The sequence below is a fragment of the Cryptotermes secundus genome, unplaced genomic scaffold (genome assembly GCF_002891405.2).
Source record: "Cryptotermes secundus unplaced genomic scaffold, Csec_1.0 scaffold931, whole genome shotgun sequence".
Lineage (NCBI taxonomy): Eukaryota > Metazoa > Arthropoda > Insecta > Blattodea > Kalotermitidae > Cryptotermes > Cryptotermes secundus.
Window position 1 is genome coordinate 749,638 of NW_019732382.1, and position 23,150 is coordinate 772,787.

The window sequence follows — 23,150 nt, forward strand, 5'->3', positions numbered from 1 at the left end:
ACTCTAATATTGATTAAATACACAACAGGATGAAAGAAACAATTCGGTCGAAATAGTTCGCATATTTTGGGCCCTGTTACATGCAGGCTAACAGATCTACTCACGCTGATCTAAATATCTGTAATTTGATAAATGTTTCTCAAGATAAGTATACTACACGTAATCTAATCTGCTGTTTGTCTAGTTAAGTGTTCACTTAAGATGATAATGCAATAGATTAATGATAAAAATGGTATGAGTTATGTACGTCTTGGAGATGATAATATATTCGCTCTCAGAATACAGAGCTTTTATGAATTTTACAAGTGTGTTTCTTGAGTCATGTTATTGTTACGTTAGTGTTCTTCACAGAACCACATAATTGGTTCTTTGCTTAACTCTCTTTGTGTTATTTAAAATAAATCTAGTCGGTAAAAAATTAAAATGTTTGTTGAATGCAAGGCATGTAAAATAAGAACTTTGTTTATTTATATTTAGGAATCGGTACAACACATCGACATCTATACAGATAAATGGCCTTATGCACAAATACGTAAAATCATTATTGTACTAGTAATATGGGTCTTGTTATTATTTCAGTTCAGAATCATCTGTCTTCTTTTTCTTATTTCAGATATAAAGGTTAATGTACGTATATACAATTATAATATTTCCTACTTTTTATAAGAGTGAAACTTTGTTTCTCGTCCCAAGGAAACACTACAGATTTAAGGCGTTTGAAAACCGAGTTGTTAGGAGAATATGTGGGTTTTCGGAGGAAAGAACAGGAGGCTGGCGTAAATACCGTAAGGAGCTTAACAATATGTATAAATCAAGGAAGGAGAGAGTGAATTATGGCATGCTTGGAAGATACGAGAAATGCGTGTAGTCTGCAACTATGATGTTATTAACTAGAATTTCCCTAGGAAGCATGGTGCACATTAATATGTACTAGATAGTTCTCAAAGCTCTATTACCATAAAAAATTTCAGACTTTGCATTCTGGTTTATATAACATCCGTGGTGATACTAAGATTACAGAAATATAGAAGGTGCAAGAAGTGGGAAAGAATATGGTGACATAATTTTCATACGGATTTTAATGAAAAATCTGTAAATTAGTTTTGAAAATATTTGTGTTTGAATCGACGGACAAACGGAATTATGGGAATACATACGTATCTTGCTAATAGGATTGTGATATTCGGTTGAAAAACAATGGAATGAAGGTAAACGCTGAAATTGAAATCATTTAGTTCGACACTTCTTTTTTTAATGTTTGTATTTCGATCGCAAACGAACTTTAATATTAAAGATAAAATCATGTCACATAATCTGTACAACAACTACACAATACGCCTTATGTCAGCCTTCAAACATATACATCTAATCATTTAATCAGTCTGATTAGTAATCAGCCTGATACGCTTAAGACAATCAATCAGAATAAATAACAATGATTTACAAATAGCTGGATAAAGCCTAGGCCAGTCACAACTTCGTATACATCATACAGATAAAGACACTACATCCATTTGAATTCACTTCTAGATTGACTAAAACTAACATAAAATTAAGACAAATTTAACGAAACATTCAATAAATATTTGAGAGGTCGTTTACTTCTTATTAAACGCAAACTCTCCACTTGCTAAAGTGACAAACTTTACCGACATTCTTTGCTTTAACTAATAAACTACTCTTATTAAAATCTAAGATAGGATTCGAAGAAAATTCAAATTTCTTCTTTACTAAGATATATTGGATTTCTGCTGAAGCAGGATATTTCAGCCATATTGCTTAATAGTTCACCAAGAAGATGAATATGAAACTATTTAATGCGTTCTTGAAACGTGGAAAATAAAATACATTGTACAGGAAAAGTAAACTTACTTGTGTATGAAGATTTTACATGCGGGGCGCTTCGTCCTCCTATCTCATTGGATAAGAGGCTGCTGAAACCCAGAGCCAGTTTGGACGCTGTACACAAGAGAAAAATCTCATGCCCTAAAGGGAATCAAACATTCATTCCTCCGTCATCCACCCCATGTCTCAGTCTCTATACTGATTGCACTATTCTGGCTCCTCAGTAAAGAATAATACAATAACAGAATATATTATTGTATGAAAATTTCAGCTTTCCTTCGGAAAGCTGAAGCTTCCGAAGGAAGCTGACCTAGAAGAAAATAATAAAGCTTCATGTCATTAAATTGGTTGCATATCCCTGCTGGTTTACTAGTGTATATTTCGAAATGGATTACTGTGATCTCAAGGAGAAGATTCTATATCTCAAATTCACCAAAATTTTCTTAAAAAAATAAGTCTTGTGTACAAGCATTGTACCGAAGAGTGATGAAGTGACAGGAGGATGTAGAAAGCTGCATAATGAGGAGCTTCGTAACTTGTACTCTTCACCAAGTATAATTAGAATGATCAAGTCAAGGAGGATGAGGTGGGCAGGGCATGTACCAGGAATGGGAGAGAAGAGGAATGCATATAGGATATTTGCGGGAAAGCCAGAAGGCAAGAGACCACTGGGAAGACCAAGGCGTAGGTGGGTGGACAATATTAAAATGAATCGTATAGAGACAGAATGGTATGGATTGGAATGATCTGGCTCAGGAAAGGGACCAATGGAGGTCTCTTGTGAACACGGTGATGAAGCTTCGGGTTCCATAAAATGATGTGAAATTCTTGAGTAGCTACAGAATTGGCGGCTCCTCAAGAAGGGCTCAGCTCCATGAGTGAGTGAGTAAGTAAGTACAAGCATAATAAGAATATTTTAATTTTTAACAGTGCTGGTGGGTTTGGTGGCCTGCAAGACCCCTCCGGATGCCGGAAATTTGGTTCTGGTACGTAATGAAAATACCAGGTCTCTATTCGATAGATATTCTTGTGGATCTGGTGAAACCAGCCCTCCTGGCCGAGTGGACACCACGCAACGTCTCCAGCGTCTTCGCCAGCAGATGATTCAGGCAAACTTGTCAGCATATATCATTACTTCTGGCGATGATCACCAGGTAGAGTATACATGTCTTCATTTAGTGTGCAACAACAATAAATTTAGGTGACTAATTGCATATCGGAACATTTTCTCAGGGAATTCCTTTCTTCAGCTTGCAGAAGTTGAAATGTATTTGCTCAAGAATTGTTGTCCTTTAAAGAAGTATCTAAAAACTTCTGGAATAATTCACACTCACGCACGCTAAATAAGTCCTTGAAGCGTATTCTTGGATTGTATACCAACGTCTCTCGAATGCACAGATTATATACATAGTCTCAAATGGTAAGATAATACTGAGTGATGCCTTCGGAAGGACGTGAAAGGGAATTATTGTGCCCTATTTAAATGTGTTGTTGCAGCATTTATCTATAATGACTGAGGGAAACGGTGGAAGATATTAGGATAGGCGTTCGTGGTGAAGAGATTTGAATACGGAAAGTCCGGAGAAGAAGCGGGATTTACACAATATTCTGTGTAAATCCTTGAAGTGCTTCAACATTTTTTTATTTATAATAAAGAGAAACAAAATAATTATACAATATACAGTAATAAATTCAGATAACTATGTCAGTGTGATAGTTTGGAAATATTTCCGGTTTCTTCTCAAGGTAAAGTAAAGTTGTCTCACTGCCTAACTAATTAAGCACCACACCATGAAGGCGTATGGAGGAGTGTATATATAAATCCACGTTTTCTGGACCTCGACACTAGTTGGAGTGGTGTGGTCAGCTTCACGAATTGACCGCTTTACCCCCAGGGAAAGAGACCTCGGTACCCATTGGATAGGAGGCTGGGTGGGTCCCAGAACCTGTCTGGACGACATGAAGAAGAGAAAATTCTTACCCCTACCGGAACTCGAACTACGATAAATTGGTCGTCTTGCCCGTAACCAGTCGCCATACCGACTGCGCTGTAGGTGATTGAGGCACTATGCTACAAGCCGGAAGGTCGCGGGTACGATTCCCGATGAGGTCATTGGATTTTTTTTTTTCTTCAATTTACCTGATCCTTCCAACCTCACTATGGCCCTGAGGTCGACTCAGCCTCTAACAGAAATAGTACCAGTGATCTTCCTTGAGGGGGGGGGTAAAGGGCGGCCTGCGCGTAAGGCTGATATCCTTACCGCCATCTGTGAGCCGACTCTCTAGAAAATCTGGGAGCCTCGATCTTCACGGCTTATTACAGGGATGGCTTTGCCTGTTTCTTTATGCATGTGTGAACTACATACTACTGAAAATGAGTATCGGCACATTTTACATTAAACATTTCTCTCAGAATGTCTCATATCTTGGTTTCAGAGTGAATATGTCGCAAGTCATGACCTGCGTCGCGGTTACCTATCTGGTTTTACAGGAAGCGCCGGTGATGCAGTAGTCACCCTGCACAGTGCTGCACTCTGGACAGACAGCCGCTATTATTTGCAGGCTGAAAATCAACTCGACTGTAATTGGGTGCTTATGAAGTCTGGGTACAAAGAGGTAAACACAAACATGTTTGTGCTTTTACATTTTAATCTCCTACTTACCGTTTAGTACATGCAATATGTTTAATAAAAAATCTAAAACAGTTATTCAGGATTCGAACTGGCAATTAATCCGCGACATTCTACATGTGTTCTGTGTTTTAAAACTCAGTTACATCTACAAGAACTTTAAAGGTATGTCAGACGGTGGAGTATTTGTGAATTATGAAATGTACAGATAATGACTGCGATTGTAATAGTGTTGGTGGTGATGATGATGACGATAATGATGTTAGTGATGCTTTCTTACTGTTCCAGGTTCCCAGTATACAAGAATGGCTGCTGTCTGAGTTGCTTCCTGGAGACCTGATTTCTGCAGATTCTAGGATTATTTCATATACAGAATGGACTAACTGGGACAGTTATTTCAGTAAGTTTATATTATTCTACTTCATTTATGAAAAGAAATTTGTATTTTGAAACTAACAGTCTTCGTTTGGAATTGAAAGCCTAAATACTCTCAGATCTTTATGTTATTACTTGCATATTCCGGTTGAGAAGTGTCACGATATCTTTATTTTAAATTAATAATTTAGGATATTATTTGGAATATAGTGTTAGTTTTTCAGGATATGATTATTCTTCGGTCATTTATAGATAATTTTAGCTATGTGATTATTTCTTGTACTTGAACAAAATGTGACCACAAATGACTGGATCGACGATTTTCTTTTTTTACTTTCTACTGGTGACCGTGTTGCAGTGTTAGGATGTCTGTGATACTCTTCGTTGGTTCAGCATCTCTCAGCAATTGGTAAATAACTATAAAATAACCAAAGAACAAGAACAACAGTAACAACAACAACAACAACAACTCAATTCTGAATAACACAGTGTATTTTTCCGTGGTTATTTTCGTTGATACACGTCATCTTTATCCCAAATGGTCGGTATTGCAGCATTTATGCTTTACTTATTTATTTAGAGAGAGCACGCTATAATTTTTCCTCTTCATACTGGCGACAAATTAATGCTGTCCATGAACTCCTCTTTTATGGGTTTCGAAATCTTATTTATTGGTATTTGGTAGGACTTCTTGGTTGGGGGATCGGCTTGATGCAATGCCCCTATCTTCACAGGGCAACACAAATAGAGAATAAACCCATACATATATCCATGCCACCATTGAGATTCGAACCCACTGTAATATACTGTACGAGCGCTGGCTATGATTCTTTTATGTCTGTAAAGAGTTTTGTTAGCGCGGGGTTTACCGTTACCATGGAGGAATTTCTGGTTATCGTAGCAAGGAATTATCAAGCGTTAACATCTATTTGTGCGTGATATTCGTGAAAAATGGTGTTAAATATCAGCCTCGACGCAACATTCGATAACGTATAGGACTTGAAAAGAATACGGAAGAAGATGAGGGAAGTAAATACATGTAGTATTAAATTTGAGTGACAAATAACGAGAATTCCCTTTGAATCATCAGTAGCATTATACTAGTTTTTACCTCTATAAATAATGGCTTTCTGTTCTTATTACTATTCACCCAATACTGATTAAGTCTGCAGGCCTGTTTCAGTTCAGAACTAATTACTAAAGGATGAACCTAGCAATTGGCAGGACGACTCAGAATGTGGACCGCTAAGCGTACGTTTACATACGACACACACAGAAAACTCAGATACTATTATTTCTATGAGAGGGATATATTTCAAATTATACTTCATGTAGACTACCTAACATTATGATGAGATGCCTGCCACAAAGCTTTCTCGGCAAAGACTTTTTTTTTCCGGGAAGGATTTTAGATGATATATTTTACCACAAGTTTTGAAATAAATTAAAAACTATTTTCATATAAATAAATGACCATAGCATATGGTTCTTTCCATTTTCAATTCACGAACCTTCCACGAAATTCAGGACTGTTCCCAGAAAATAGGAACAAATCAATTCAACGGTTCCGCAACTTATTAGACAGAAACTACGGAAACAGAAAGCCAAATTCAATGTAGCCATTTTTCTTACATTCATTAGGAAAATGGCAGAATAACATCAACATTACTAATCCACTTGATGACGGTCCCAGTGTTTATACCGTTCGAAATTGGCTTTATTTTAAGGGAACGAGCCCCATCCTAGCAGATCTGAGTTCAGTGATAAAATGCGCTGCTTCTTGGGTTTTGATCTTATTATTTATTAAATTGACAAGAAGCAAATTTAATTTGTCGTATGATAATTGTATCTTAGAGAATTTTATTGTAAATAAAAATACAGGCAAATAATAATGTAATTAATATTCTTACATCTTAATTAATTAAACTTTATAAAATCTGAAGTTCCACGGTGATAAATATTCCAATTATTGTCTTCTGTAATGTGATGCCATGTAGTTTGGTGGATGGGTACCAAGACTTTTCTACCCTGAAGATCCAGGAAGAGGATTCGTCCGCAATATTCATATCTATCTACCAAACTACAAAAATCACGTCCCAGAGGATCATAGTTCGGTTCACTCCAATTTTTTATTTATTTGCATGCTGAACTCAACAGCCAGGGGCCTATTCCAGACTCAGCACGAAAGAAAACAAAAGAACAGCAATGAAACACGAACAAACAAATAAGACTGTATAAATTGAGGTTATTTAAATTAAGAAATAAGTTTCTAAAAATATCTATAAATTTACTAACTGATTAGCCAGAAGCCGATGTTACTGAAAGGCAACGTGAGTGAAGGCACAAATGGACATACGTGTAGAACAAGCAGCCTACTTAAGCGCAGAGTAGGAACACGAATACCAATTACTTCTAGAAAAGATGGGGAAATTTAATAATCATTTTATCTCAGGGTAATAATGTTACGTTAAAATTGTGATTTTGATGTATTCTAGCCAAAGCAGGATTGAGACTGGAGCTCCTCTTAGTTAATCTGGTGGATAAGATATGGGGTGTTGAAGAAGGACGACCTCCTTATCCTTCTGACCCTCTCTTCGTATTAAACACATCATATACAGGCAAGTTTTAATGAAGGTCTTACGTCTCACCACTGTTCAAACTGAATTGAGACATTGATGAAAGGGAAAAACATTCGTTTAGAGGAGTCATGTATTTTGCAATGTGTGTTATCTTCAAAATAATTTATACAGTTTAAGTCGAGATAAGGTTGTGTGTATGAATAATTTTGCACTTGCATAATTACGATATTTAACACAGAAATTTTGGCAGCGAAATCTATTTCTACATTCCCAGAAATTATCTTCAGCGACTTGCAGTCGCCAATTTTGTGGGAATATCTTAATGTTAGGGCAGAAGATGGTCTAAAATAACGTTCAGATTATTTTAAATTTGATTATTACTAACTCATTACTCTTTCCTTACAAATTTACTCCTGGCGTCTGCATTATCCATATGCAATTTTATCCAGCAAGTTAGCTCCAGCGGCAATGCTTTCTTTTATTTGGTAGGTGTCCAATTCGAGTCTCGAGCGGCCCAACAACCGTTCTGAACGAGATTTTCTTAGAGTTCTTCAGCTCCTCCTGACCTATACCGAGATAGTATCTTCAAATAGGCCACGACCTTTCCTTCCACTCCTTCAAAGTTCACTGAAAGTGATCAGCTTTTAATATGAGTTGATGCTAAATAATGGTTAACAGCGTCGTTAAATGACCTAGGATCCATCAATCCACACATCATCCTGATCTACAGAACACTTAATATATAGGATATCAGAAGTGCAAAATTTATCCAAGGCCATATTTATTGAAATTCCTTCAGCTTCTTTAAAGAAGTATTCCATAATTATCCACAAAAATAGTTTGAAAATTTTATCATCCTTCTTTAACTAAGACTGTAATAAAATAATTTTTACAAAAATTATCATATTTCAACCTGAAAACTTATCGGCGAGGTAACATGATTTGCTCGTTTTTAATCTGGAACATATTCACTCTTCTATCAAAAGAAGTATACTTCCATATAACCAAACGGGTTGGTGCAAGTGTAACGGTAGCGCTCTGGACCCATATTCGGGAGGTGCTAGGTTTGAATCTCAGTAGGGACACAAACTACCGTAACCAATTTTTTTTTGGTTACCTTCGGACTCTCCAGACAAATTCCGGGATCGTACCTTGATAAGGTCACTGCTGCTTCCTTCCAGATTTTTTCCAATACATCATTTATGTATCATCTTACCATTCGACGCTATATAGTTTAGCTTCTGACAGTGTCATTAAATAATCCATAAAAATCTCAATCAGATCATAAAGTGTTCCCCTCACGACTGCAATTTAGCTATATTGCTGGATTTGTGTTTGTTGTGTGGAGTTCTACAATTTCCTCTGATACTCAGTCCACATTTTCAGCAATTAATATAATTTCATCAATTATACTTACCTTAATTCTGTGTCAAAATTTTGTTTAAAATGGTTTAGGATTATCGTGGCAGGAGAAGATTGCTGCAGTTCGTCAGTCTATGGACAATAACAATTGTAATGCCCTTGTGTTGACGGCACTGGACGAAATTGCGTGGTTGATGAATCTGAGAGGTGCTGATGTCCCATTTACACCCGTATTCCAGTCCTACTTGATAGTGGGATTAACATGGGCAACATTGTATCTACCTCCCGGAAAATCTACACCAGACGTTGAAGCACATCTAAATGCCAATGGCAGAAATGAGGCAGATAGTGTTAGGTAAGATGTTTAAAAATAATTAGCCAATGTAAAGTGGAAATTATTATTTTATGTGTGACAATCATTTTTTACAAACTTATTTTTCTTTGCAGTAATGTACTAAATTTATCTATGCTGAAGAAAACATGTCAATAATTCTGTCTACCTTACTCCTGATTGCACATAATATTGTATGCCTTTATAAATGGTAAAGGTAAAGACAAAGTTATCTCTGAGCTTAATTAATTAAACACCACACCATGAAGACATATGGACTGGAGGTACAGCTCCACCATTCTAAACTCAGTACCAGATGGGAATGAGTGGTCAGCTTCACCTCGCTGCTACTTTACCCCAGGGGAGATAGCCCCTGGTACCAATTGTATAAGAGGCTTGGTTCTGGAAATATAATCTAAAATTATTTTCCACTTGACAAATCCTTTATATCATACACTTACATAGATATTAAAAATGTACATCCATTATTTACCGTCTGTCAATATTGCAACACTCTTCCATTCACCACTCAATTTTTAGTTTAACATTATACACCTTGACACTACATGTTTCGGCCCCAAACAACCATCCTCAGGTGTCTTGATATGTTACAATTATTTTATGAAATTGTGTTAAAACTGCTACACTGTCTTAGTTTGTGTTAAAATCACATGCTGTAGTCCTCTTTTCAAGTAAAACCAGATAAAATCCTTTAAAGTTTCTATTATACCCACGTTATTTTGTTGCATATTATTTCACCTCACATGAGGTGTCGTCCATTTTCATAAATGTATGTCTCTCCATGGTGTTCTGTCTAGGCAGCTTTGGAATAATTTAATAACTTTTAATGTAAAAAAACGACAGTTTTGTTATGTCATATGAAAATAACTTCTGTAGTTTCCATTCATCTGCTGACATGAAGAATTCAGACATTGAACGTGGATTTTCAGATCTGTAAGGCACATCTGACAAACTAGCATGTTAGCAAATACTTCTAGTAATACATTTCATTCTATATTAATGACATATAAATAGAATTTACTCTAATAAGGAAAAAGAAATGTTGTAAGTACCCTCTATAAAATTTTAAATACTGATTGTGACTAAATGGAAAGGTCTTCTCAATTACCTGAGTCAGCAGAGAATACATTTCTGTTTTGGTGACCATCCCTGTCTCCATCGTTGGGGATTTATAATCCGATGTGTACATTACTGATTACCCTAGACTTTATTATGATAATTAGGCCTACATTGTAGTGTTATTGGCATGATTCAGTGCTATAAATTAATTTAATTTCATTTAACTGTAGCTCATCTGAATTGGTCCCATGAGCTATGAGAAATAAATATTTATGTAGTGCAAAGCTGGGTGATCTAACATTTAACACATTCATGTCAAGATATCAGAAATGTTTCTCAAGCAGTGCAAAGCATCACATTGATAGATGTAATGGTCACCTGGGTCACATGTGAGGTTCCAAAAATAATAATTTCAATAAATACATACCCACAAAGCATAGATATGCAACAGGATGTTCATTGCTAGGTAATGGGCTGGTAAACATGCTTCCTTAACAGTAAAGGCTGTTTTTTCTGTGTGGCCCGTGCTGAGGCGTTATAGAAGGACATAGTCAGAAGATGGGATGATGTAGTGAGAGAAGTAGCAGCAGAGAATAGTCGAAGTGAAGAGTTGAGATTCAGGATAAGGGCATGCCGGAATATGAGCCTGGAATTGAATTGAGTCGAGTCTTTGGAATTGACGGCTGCAGAATAGTGGCAAGAAAGGAATTAGGCTGTAAAAGGAAGTGCCAGTGAGACTGTGATAAATCTGTTGCCAGGATATGACTAGAGAAGACCGAGAATCCTAGTGTGTGTTCAACGTTGAACTGCAAAGTGTGTAGAATAGTGATAGCGCTGTATTACCTGTAGTCCTGAATTGTGTGAATATATAAGGTGCAATAAATCCAATCATCCAATCCAAAACCCATCTGATAAGTCATGTACCCCAACACATGACAATATAATTCTAACATGTATATACAGTAACTGTAAAAAGACTTTCTGAAAAAAAGAGAAGCTTTGTCTTTACTATGATCAGGCTATGGTGGCTTGACAAAATGGTCAATGGGATATGGGATGGAAGGTTCATAATCACTGTTCTAGTTCACAACATAAATACTCCTGACATACCTATCCATAAGGCTACTGTGCTTCATAATTTGCATTTAACATTTTGTGGGAGCTGCCCACATTCAAACAAGCGTGACAACGCAAGCGTTGGTTTATAGGTTTATAATTGTTCATTTCTTCAATAAAATATAAACTAATTTTAACTTTCATTACAGGATTAAAAATTACACAGATATATGGGATGACCTGCCAAATTTGAAGGAAGATGGTGATAGAGTCTGGTTGCCATCTGCTTTTAGTTATGCAAGAGGTGCAAGCTACTTGATATACAAAAAGGCTAGTTACCTTTGACGCACAACTGTACCAAGTTAAGAAATGCCCTAATTTAAACAGAATGAGACATAATTTTTCTTCTTTTTAATTATGGGAGATACCTGGGATAGCTCAGTCAGTATAGCAACTGGCTATGAGCTGGAGGATGGAGGAGTTGGAGTTTGAGTCCGGGCGAGGCAAGAATTTTCACTATTCTATGTCATCCAGACCGGCTCTGGGGTCCACCCAGCCTCCTATACGATGGGTACCGGGGCTCTTTCCTCGGGGGTAAAGAGGCCGGGGCGTGAAGCTGACCACTCATCTCCAACTAGTGCTGAAGTCAACAAAATGTGGATCTATACATCCACTCCTCATACGCCTTCATGGTGTAGTGCTTAATTAGTTAAGCACAGGGACAACTTTACCTTTTTACCTTTACTCAATGCTTTAGGTTGCTGATAAAGTTTATATAATACTCAAATGTTTAATCTGAAATAAGAACACACAACGCTGCACTTAACTTGTTTCTGATGGTGTTAAAACATTATTTACAAAATATTGTTCATTTTTGTTACTTGGCATATACTAGTGCAAACTATTCAGATTATTTTTAGACTGTTTCCTTATTTTGAAAAAATGAATATAGGCTTATGGAATTTCCATGCTGTCTGTGTATCCTCCCATATCAACGTCTGAATGGCTGAAACAATCTTTATGAAACATGGTATACGTGTATATATAATGGCACGTGAGCCCATCTCAAGAGCATACTTCATAACTCTCCCCAGTCAGTCTATGTGGATCCCATTATTGTTGCTAGGCAACAGCTCAGTGAAAATCCCGTTATCGTTGCTTGGCAATGGCTTGGTAAAATCGTTACTGCAGCAAATAATATGCATGCAACAACAGAAGAATTGCTGTATGTGTCTGTGTCATGTCATGGAACGGAGGCAATTAATTCTTCCCAGAACTTCTTGTTCATAAACAGATCTGTCACAATTACATGGAAACAGTTATTTCACGGTAATAAGAGAACATTTGCAGTGCTATACGTCTATATTTAGGACTTCATTTGAAGGTAGGAAAGTCAAGTTTTTCTGAAAGAGAAGAATCAAGCAAGAAGCAAGATTCTGAACTTTAATACTAAGGAAGAATCTGGCATAAATTTGCATTTGCTAATGAAGCCATATTTGCAAACATTCACTGGACAGGGGTTATGGGACTCTTGATGGGGACTTTCAACCCTTTAAAATTGATTTATCTTCACACCACTTAAAATAAAAAGCATTATTATTATATGTTTTACATTATCTTTCTGGAGACTTGATAATTCTAAATGTTACAATTTCTTTGTACTTAAATCGGATAATACAGATGGCTCTCTATAGTAAAAGGTTGGCTCCCCACAGGTTTCCTACATCACTAATATTCATATACAGAAGATAGGAATGATACATAATTCATGATTGACATTCTGGAAAGGCAAGGTGCTGAGATATGACCATGTAGTTTTATGTTCTTCCTTATGGATATAAGTGGTTTTCTCAATTCTGATACCACTGATTAGAATACATTTTAAATGCATTTTGTGTTGATACATTTCTGCAGGTGCCAGAAGGAAAGGCAGTGTTTGCTGTGTCACCCGTTTTATTAATGAAAGACAGCAAAAGTGACATAGAAGGTCATGGAATGCAGAATGCACACGTTCGAGATGCAGTGGCATTGTGCCAGTTTTTAAGTATGCTTGAAGATGGGGTGAGTTATAACAAATTTAACAGTCAAAATACAGGTAGACCACTACTACCACAGTCAATAAGTTCGTGGAATGGCCGCAAAGCGTCGTACGGGAATTTACTGCCAATATGTTTCAGCAATGATTTCGACAGCTATATCAACGTTGGCAGACTTGCATAGCGGTCAACAGCAACTATTTTGAGGGCCGATGTGGATCTGCGTAAGTGTATGTGAATACCTTGTAATATGATGTGATTAAAACAACATTCCACGAACTTAATGACTCTACCACGTATAACAAATCACATGTGAATGTTTTAGAACTTGAAGTATCTCAAAACAACACTAACTAATAGAAATGTAATATTTGTAATTAAATTAAAATAATAATATCTGAAAATGTTTAATATTTAGTTCAAAAATATTATCATTCCTTCTAACTTCCAATACATTCATGATCAAGATCTATAAAACAATAATTTTGCCATCTCTTTTAATGGGTATGAAACATGATCTCCTACTTTGATGGAGAACATAAATTACAGATATTTGAAAACAATGCATTCATAAGAATACCTGACCTAAGAAGATGAAGTACTATCCTACATTTACTGCTCTTTCCATAGCTGTCAGTACATTTCACCTCAGAATGTCCCTAATGAATTGTAGAACAGTAAAAGCCAACCAGTTCTACATACCAGTTGCCTTATCTTCTCTTCGGTGGAGGGTGGTAAGTGCACAAAATAGGATAATATGTAATGAAACACTTGGTGATTTACACAGATCACCTAGTACTGTCAGGATAGTGAAATCTAGAAGGCTATGATGAGTTGTGAATGTGACTCAGACAAGGGATACAATGCATGCATACAAAATTCCGGTAGGGAGACCTCTTAAAAATGGCCACTTCAGAGTCCAAGATAAATTAAGGATTAATTAAGACTGAACTTGGGGGAAGTGAGTTATGAGGATGGAAATTGATCTGAATCATGTAAAAGTGTGGTTTAGTATTAATGGGATTGAACCTTCAGGTTCTGCTGTCACAGTGTTAGCCCATTTAAATACTGAAGGTAATTACATGAATGAAAATTATTTAAGTTATAATACTTTGTTATTAGGTAGCAGCAGGAGAAATATGGGATGAGCTGTCAGCTGTTAGTACCCTCGAACGATTACGGACTGCACAATCATTGAGTCTTGGACCCAGTTTTGGAACCATTGCTGCATTTGGCCCCAATGCTGCACTACCACACTATGAACCTACATTTGAAACAAACAGAATTATTGATAATACTAGTGTTTTCATGCTAGATTCTGGAGGGCAGTATTTAGGTACAGTATTCACCAAATGCTCAATTAAGTAGAGAAGGAAAATGTTTCATAAATATTAATCCTTCATACCCTTCTTCATGTGGCATACTGCATGGCATTAAAACCTTTCATAAAAGATTGAAAATTAAGATTCATTAGTGCAGTACCATTTCTGGGGGCCTGAGTATAGCACAAGAATTTATTCCTACATGATTATACCTCACAATCCTCATTTCACCCAGTGCCAATTGTAAATATTCCCAAAGTGATCATATGCCTGTCATTAATAATTCAAACTGAGATCTTTCTCACGTCTTTTAGGGGGCACATGGTAGCGTATTTGGTTGAAGCACTATGATACAAGCAGGAAGGTCGCAGGTTCGAGTCCCGGTGAGGTGGATTTTTCAGTTTACCGAATCCTTCCAGCTGCACTATGGCCCTGGGGTTGACTCAGCCTNGTCCTGATGTGGTGGATTTTTCAGTTTACCTAATCCTTCCAGCTGGGGTCGACTCAGCCTCAAACAGAAATGAGTACCAAGAATCTTCCTGGGGGTAAAGCACAGCGGGTGCATAATGGTGACAACCTCACCACCATCTGCAAACTGATTGTCTAGAGAAAATGTGGGAGCCTCAACATCTCACAACCCTATGGGCCTTCATGGCCTGTTACAGGGGTAGCTTTACCTTTACTTTACTCCTTTTATTTTAGAAAAGGCAGAACTACTTGGAAATGCAAATGTGTTTAATTTACATTATTCCAGCCAGAAGGTCATGGGATCAAATCCCAATCCAGTGGATTTTTTTTTTCAATTTACCTAATCCTTCCAGCCATACTATGGCTGGGTTCAACCCACCCTCTAACAGAAATGAGTACCAGGAATATTCCTGGGGGTAAAGGGTGGCCGGCACGTAAGGCTGACAACCTCACCACCATCTGTGAGTCGACTGTCTAGAAAATGTGGGAGCCTCAACATCTCACAACCTATGGGCCTCCACGGCCTGTTACAGGGATATCTTTACTTACTTTACATACATGATGTAATTACACAATAAATGACATATGGATACTGATGTTCAAAAATTGTTATGAAACAGGAGTAAAAATTAGTGGAAAAATTAATATTTACAGTAAAATTTGCTCTGCCTGAAGACAGAAGGATGCCCTCTCAGAATCATGGGCAAACAGAGCTGATCCCCCCCCCCTCAATCTATAGTACCCATGCCACTGGTAAGATTATCTACATAGGGTGAGTAAGTGATGGAGTAGATTTATGCCTCTCACCTTGCTTATGAGTGAGACTTATTATTAGGACACAAGAGGTTAATATTGCTATGGCAGTACTTCTCAGTTTGTTTGGAAATTTAAGGCTGAAAGCAAGTCATTAATGAAGGATAAAGATACTAAAGTTGTAATTTCTTATTCTAAAGGGATCTGATGATAGTATGTAACACTCGGGATTACTGGGTTTTTGGTCTTTGTTCATTATCTGGTATTCTGAAGAACACAACATTCTGAAAAGAGACCCAGTTTCCAACAAGCTGTGCTCCTTAGAATTATGGATGGTGGACAAAGTAAAAAAACCAGTAATCCCAATGGTAATTTTTTAACTGAAACATCAAGTATGAGAATATGGTGATATATATATGGTAAATTAAACTACAAACAAGAATCTGTCAAATCTCTGAATATCAATGCAATATTATGCCTTACACAGTTTATAACAGAACAAGTTCCTGAGGTTTGGTAAACTCCAAAATATCATGACAGTGTAGTTTCATGTGTTATCTAATTTCTTTCCAGCTTCATAATAAATGGGAATATTACTCTTACAAAGCTCAATTACAATCTCAACACTTAACCTGAATGTCTTTTAAGAAGTTGACGCAGTAGTTTCACAGAGATCCACAAAATGTTGTAAATAATGTGTGAACCATTCTTGTCTAAAATTTTGTATGCTATTTCTTTCTTTGATAGATGGTACTACTGATGTTACACGCACAATACATCTTGGCACACCCACAGATACAGAACGTGAAATCTATACCAGCTTACTAATGGGGTGCATTGATATTGCTTCTACTGTATTCCCTGAGGGCCAGACACTCTCATCATTGGAGATCTTGATTAGGGCACCACTGTACAGACTTGGACTGAACTATGGGCATGGCAGCACTCATGGAATTGGTTTTTGCCTTGGCGTTCATGAAGGTTAGTTACCACTATTATGCATGAAATACTTACAGCTTACCAGAAATAACTACAAGTCAGTTCTTCCTGGGCTTAGAAATGTCATGAATGCAGTATAACAAGTAGACTGTTTATTTCCATTCTTTTATTGCAGCCTTCAACACCACCTATCATGAGAATTTCTTTGGTTCACAAGGTAAGCACTATCAGCTTTGAAAATAAAATGAAACACAGTACATTATTCTTTCAAATATTATACTGTACTCTTCTGTAACTACATGGCACAACTATCTACTGATCATCATCTTCATCTTATTCCAGCATCATTTCCATTTTAAGCGGGTTGACGTACAGAAAGTCTACAGTCTCTTTTGCCATCCCATAAGCTTTTTTTTTTTCAATTCTTTTACCAGCTCTTATTTCCTTTCTTGATGTCTTTTATTAATGATGTCAGAGTGTTACTAAAATCATTTACGTTTTACTGATTCTTTGCAAAATTTTTCAGAACCAGGATATTACCAAGATAATGAGTTTGGAATCAGGCTGGAGAATATAGTGACTGTTGTGAAAGCAAATGTTACAGTGAGTAAAATTAAAATTATCAGTAGGGACCGGATTTTTATGCCCTAATAATCCCTTAAATATGTATGCATTAATGCACGAAAAACTTCCAAGATATACACATAAAATTGTATATATTTATATATAATTTTTTATATATTTTATAAATAAATACACCAAATACTGAAATTGATTTTACATTATTTTAAGACCAACAAATCAAGATTTAAATTCATTTTATGTAATCACTGAATGATTCACTTGCAATAGAAAGCTATACTTAAATACAAATCATGCAACAAAGCCTACATATTTCATTACAAATTTAAAAAACCAATGGTACTCACATTTAGCTCTCCAAACTTTCAACTTCTCTTCTGTTGCAGTTCACAATTACTAAATGTTTTAGGTTCTCCATAGTTAGTCGCTTCCTATTGTCTCGTAAAATGTCCTTATAGCGGGGAAAAACTTCTTTCCACCTCACAGGAACTTAGGGGCGCATGTACAAGAGCCGCTATTAGCTCAACTGTTAGTGAATTTTTACTTGGCAGTTCAGTATGTTTACTGGCTAAAATGTCTTCAATTTCACAAATTTGTTCATATCCTGGATTTTTTGAAAGAATGCTGTGTACTTTTTCCTTTACTACTTCACCAACTCTTCCAGGAACTGAATTCAATTTGGAAACAGTTATTTTGAACATACTTAATGACTGATACAAAGTAGTATTGCTATTACTTGCCTCCAGTGAGGAAATGGCGGATGGAAGATGAGAGAAGTGAGCAGATATATGGGAAAGATTAGTTTCTAGTTCTTCGTTTTTGAGTACATCTTGGGTAATTTGAATTGATGCTGCACTTTTGGGATCAAATGTATTCACGATATTCCTGTTTATAAATGTTCGGTATAATAACTGGCTGCACACAGCAACATGCCCCAGTGCATTAAAATTGGTTCTGGCGGAAGTGGAACACTCGGTGCTATTGCTTTAAATGCTTCTTTTCTGTATGGCATTTTAACAAATACCTTTTTCACAGAAGACACCAACTTGTCAACAAGCGGAAAATTAGCACGAATTGTTTCTGCAACATGGTGCAACCCATGGGCAAGGCAAGTCAAATGTGTCATATTTGGAAATATCACTTTAAGAGCAGTACCGGCTTTCATCATATAACTTGCAGCACCAGTCACAAAGAGCAATACACGCTCATACTGAATGCCATTCGGCCATAGTAAATTCATGGAATTGACAAAAAATTCGGAAACTGCGGGGCTATTTGTGGTTTCAAATTGATCTACCACAAGAAGATATGGGGTAGATTGTTCATTCTTATTAAGGGATCCAACTATAAAATTTGCAATAAACCGTCCCTCACAATCTTGTGTTTCGTTGATTGATACCCACACAAAATTATCTTGAATCTTATCTCTAATGCTTTCAATTGTAACAATTCAACACTGATTCCCGTAATTTTTGTGCACAGTAGATTCATCTGGCACTTTGCACTGTGTATACTTCTCTATGAAGTTTCTCAGAGTAGGATTGGTTAGTTTCCACGGCGGAATATCTGCCGCTAAAAAAGGCTTCGCATAAATCGAAGGAAAACTGAAACAGTATTATTAGAAAATTCACTGAGCAATTTTTAAACAGGAGCACTTTTAATGGATTTAATTTTAATATTCTCTTTGTGTACATTAGTGTTCAAATGCTGAAGCACTTGAAGGCGTTTTTCACAACCGTTTTCCCATACGCTCAGCAATAAAGAATTTCGTTATCCATACTTATCATTTCTCCTCTGAACTCCCGCTGAAACAGCTGTAATTTAGTTTTCTGACTTACTTTCACTTTCGGCATGACTACAGAAAGCTAAACAAACTTAACTACAGACAAGTCACCACTAATGTGAATGGCCCCCAGCTTCAAATGAAGAAGTGTAACGAACCTCATGGAGACTTCTGAAATAAATAAGTGAAGTCCCTTATCAGTTGAATAGTATTACGTTGATAGTGGCTACATGTGAACACTTCCGACTAATCTCTTCGTGGTCACTTTGATGGTACGCGGGTGAGGCAATTTACGAGTAGAGGGATCGGGGAAGTCCCGTCCTGGGTATTGCATCAGAAACATGAATCATGATGAAATGTTGAGTCAAATATGCAACATATTCCAATACGGAAAAGAAGAATTGTATAAACACGACCATGATTGAAAATTTGAACGTAAAATTGAAAAATATATATGATAAAATCATTTTAAAAATGAAATATGCAGTATAAATAGAGATCTTCGAAAATATGATGCTTATTCATAGAACAGGCAAAATATGCATTTATATGCACCATCAAACCATGTCCAAAATTTAAGAAATGAAGTAATTCATACATATATCCAAACAAGCATATTTTCTGGTTGCAAGAAAGAAATATGCACTTGCATTAAAATCCGGTCCCTAATGATCAGCTAATCAGCATAATTAAGGTCAGATTTCTAAGATTTTACCATTATATTTTCCAACAAAGTAATGAAAATGAATGTGATCAAGTAGCCTGTACAATAAAAGAAGAATTACTAATTTTACAACTAAATCGTCTATAAATAGTATATAAAATTAAAACAGCCAACCAGTAACATGCAGGACTGCAAGAACACACCATTATATATAATGGATCAGAAACATTTGACACATTTATATTTCAGGCAGAAAGAACAATTTAATAGATAATAGCAATACTTATATAAAAACAGCAGTTTTGGGAGAAGAACATCTGTGAGACTAAGTCTTGTAAATAATTATTTTAAGCTGTGACATTAATAGCATACAAGAAACAAGAGAGAAAGAACAATGACTCAGAACCCTGATATTCCTCAGTACACTGTGACATGTTCACTTTGTAAAATTGTTGGTAGTACTGTTAGAATTTTCTTCTGTTTGTTCACATAACCTAGAAGCTTGAAATAAACTTCACTGGACATGATTTATCCCTCATTAAACCTAATCATCCTAGAAAATTTGAAGAACTGTGTTACAAGTTTCATGTAGCCCATTCATCATCTACATGGTTTTCTTGAACCACCGGAATTTTGTAAGGCAACATGCATAACACATCTTTCAGCAAGGTCCAAAGAACTGATGCCTATACGGGCAATGCCTGTGATAGTTTTATTGTCAGACTGAGCAACACCATTCACAAACATAATATTGTCAGGCATACTATGTCTCTGGGTCCTCCTGCAAGATGTGAATTTTGAACCAGCAGTTTTACGATTCATTTGGTGCACATGAGTATTATGTCTCTGGAGAGGTATTAGTTAACACTGTGAACACTATGAGTCTTTTTGAAGCCTTTCTGAACTTGAATGACTGGACATCAAGCATATTCCTGTTTCTGGAGAGGTATTTGTTAACACTATCAGTCTTTCTGAAGTCTCTCTGAACTTGAATGACTGGATATCGAGCTCAGCTCAAACATCCCCTTGCTCTCTTGATATCCATCTCTAGCTGAGTAATATTTTAAAACTGTATTTTGCAATATGTCATAACATTACCATTTTAGAAAAGTTTAAAAGTCATACATTTTTTGACCACCCTATATTCTTCAAGAGGAGTAGGTACTGACTTCTGTTTTTTAAGAACCTAAAAAACTACATGAATTGCAATAAAATAATAATATTCTGACAGTAATCCACTACAGATTTTCAGAAAAGTTCTTATAGCTGTATATTTCTATTCTTGGTAATTTAGTTTGAATTAGATCCTTGATGTAAAAACATGCGTACATTTTTCAATTCATGGCTGCAGCATTTTCAGTCATTATGTTTTAGATGTGACAATTGTATTTTAAACCTTGTATCAAGCTCTCTGCATAAACTTATATAACAATTTATCATAAAAACTATCACCAAGGCTGTGGTTCTGACAATGTTGTATAACACTCAGAATTACAGGGTTTTTGGACTTTGTCCATTGTCCAGTATTCTAAAAAGTAGAAAACATGTTTCAGAAACTGTATCTGTTTCCATCCTCAGGTGGGGGGGGGGACACCTACTCTGTTACGGCTACTTAGAAAGAGCTAACCTCGGTCACTGGATCTTAGATTCTCTTTCATAGGGACCCAACAGAGTAGGTGTCTCCCCCCTCACGTGAAGTCAGAAACAGGTCCAATTTCCAAAACATTGTATTTTCTAGTTTTTAGAATGCTGGATGATGGGCAGTGTCCAAAAACCCAGTAATGCTGACTAAACATACATGTCCACTACACGATTCCTAATCGACGTGATGACTGCCACTTAGAATTAATGACCTCTTTACAGTTAAGCTTACAAAGTTAACTTAAACATAAGCAATCATAAACATGAAACAGCTGGTAAATAAAGTGCACATTTTCTTCTTTTTCAGCTGGGTAGTGATTCAAATTATCTTACTTTCAAACCAGTGACTCTGGTCCCCTACGATAATAACCTTATTAATCCACACATTATGAATAAAAAAGAGGTGAGAACATATTTAACAGATGTATATATAAAACATGTATTTTTATCTGTATTGTTTAATAATACTCTTTTTTATGTTTCAGCTCCTGTGGTTAAATGACTACCATACTAAGGTCCGTGAAATTATTGGGGAAGAACTGTTACGGCAGGGTCTCCATGATGTTCATGGGTGGCTTCTCAGAAAAACTGAGCCAATAATAATATAATATGTATAATAATAAAAAATGTATGTACATTCCACCATATTTAAAAATAAGTGGTCATGTTTTTTTGTTCCCTTTAATAGCAAACTATACTGTATATAGTTAATGAAGCCTGAAACCTGGAACAACTTACACCTTAAGGCTTAATGCTGGTCTTTCAATAAAGTGTGTCAGAACATGGTATGGGACAGTGATTTCTCAATCTTCCCTTGTTCACTGATTGGTATAATGCCAATGGACATGTTTTCCAAGGACCAGCCTCATACCTGGGCCACATTGTACAATAAAACATTGATGTACAAATTTCATATTAGTATCGCCTACAAACATGTTTATTTTTGAGATCTGACCTTCAAGGCGATAAGTACTACAGCATGTCTGGGGTCTTCTCAGATCAGACATTGTGTAGTATGGCAAACATGCACCAACATTCTGGGTGAGCACTGGTACATATCTACCACACCACGTTCATCCCAGAAGGCTGAAATATTTTAATCAGTCTTCATAAGCTGGTAAAATAAAGCAGAAATATACTCCAACAAACTGAACATCTGAAAGTAAAAATTTATGCATGAAGGCATATATAATAGTTGATGTCAGAAACAGATGTTCAAAGTATTTATAATTCTTACAAGTCACTCAGCACTTCTTACACTGTGTTAAATTCGGCTGATTATATGAATCATGGGAGCAGATTTTTCAGTCTCTAAAATAATTCTTACACAAAATTTCTTTCCATCACCACCTTATACCAGTATCTGTAAATATGCATTACATTTTTTAAGCTCTGAACTGTGCCTCTTCCTTCTTGCCTGTATCTTGTCCTGTCTATTTACTGATGTAATGTCAATTGTTTATTTTAAGAACAATGAAAATGGGTCAATTTATACTGCAGAAGGAAAATTTAAAAACACATTATTGTGCCATATTTCTTATTATTGACAGGACTGATCTCCCATACCAAATTACTAAATTTTGAAACTAATTGTGTCCAGTGCAAAGTTCTCAACATATCTTCCCTGCCCTTCAACACAGATGTTACCATTTTCTTTTTTGTGTGACTGGAGAAAAAATCAAGATGCCACTGTGGTTTGAGCCC

The 23,150-nt window shown here is 36.2% G+C and overlaps 1 protein-coding gene across 1 annotated transcript in view; it reads left to right on the forward strand.

The window, feature by feature from the left end:
* The window catches only part of LOC111867678 (xaa-Pro aminopeptidase ApepP), a 23,937-nt gene extending 1,705 nt beyond the window's left edge, over nucleotides 1-22,232 (forward strand). The window contains exons 2-14 of the mRNA XM_023857726.2: nucleotides 2,776-2,999; nucleotides 4,282-4,461; nucleotides 4,764-4,875; nucleotides 7,346-7,468; nucleotides 8,885-9,146; nucleotides 11,468-11,588; nucleotides 13,173-13,319; nucleotides 14,417-14,630; nucleotides 16,585-16,818; nucleotides 16,952-16,993; nucleotides 17,303-17,379; nucleotides 21,754-21,849; nucleotides 21,932-22,232. Of these exons, the coding sequence (XP_023713494.2) occupies nucleotides 2,776-2,999; nucleotides 4,282-4,461; nucleotides 4,764-4,875; nucleotides 7,346-7,468; nucleotides 8,885-9,146; nucleotides 11,468-11,588; nucleotides 13,173-13,319; nucleotides 14,417-14,630; nucleotides 16,585-16,818; nucleotides 16,952-16,993; nucleotides 17,303-17,379; nucleotides 21,754-21,849; nucleotides 21,932-22,054 (1,955 nt within the window). The 3' untranslated portion in view covers nucleotides 22,055-22,232. The remainder of the gene's footprint in view (nucleotides 1-2,775; nucleotides 3,000-4,281; nucleotides 4,462-4,763; nucleotides 4,876-7,345; nucleotides 7,469-8,884; nucleotides 9,147-11,467; nucleotides 11,589-13,172; nucleotides 13,320-14,416; nucleotides 14,631-16,584; nucleotides 16,819-16,951; nucleotides 16,994-17,302; nucleotides 17,380-21,753; nucleotides 21,850-21,931) is intronic.
* Nucleotides 22,233-23,150: the final 918 nt, after the last annotated feature.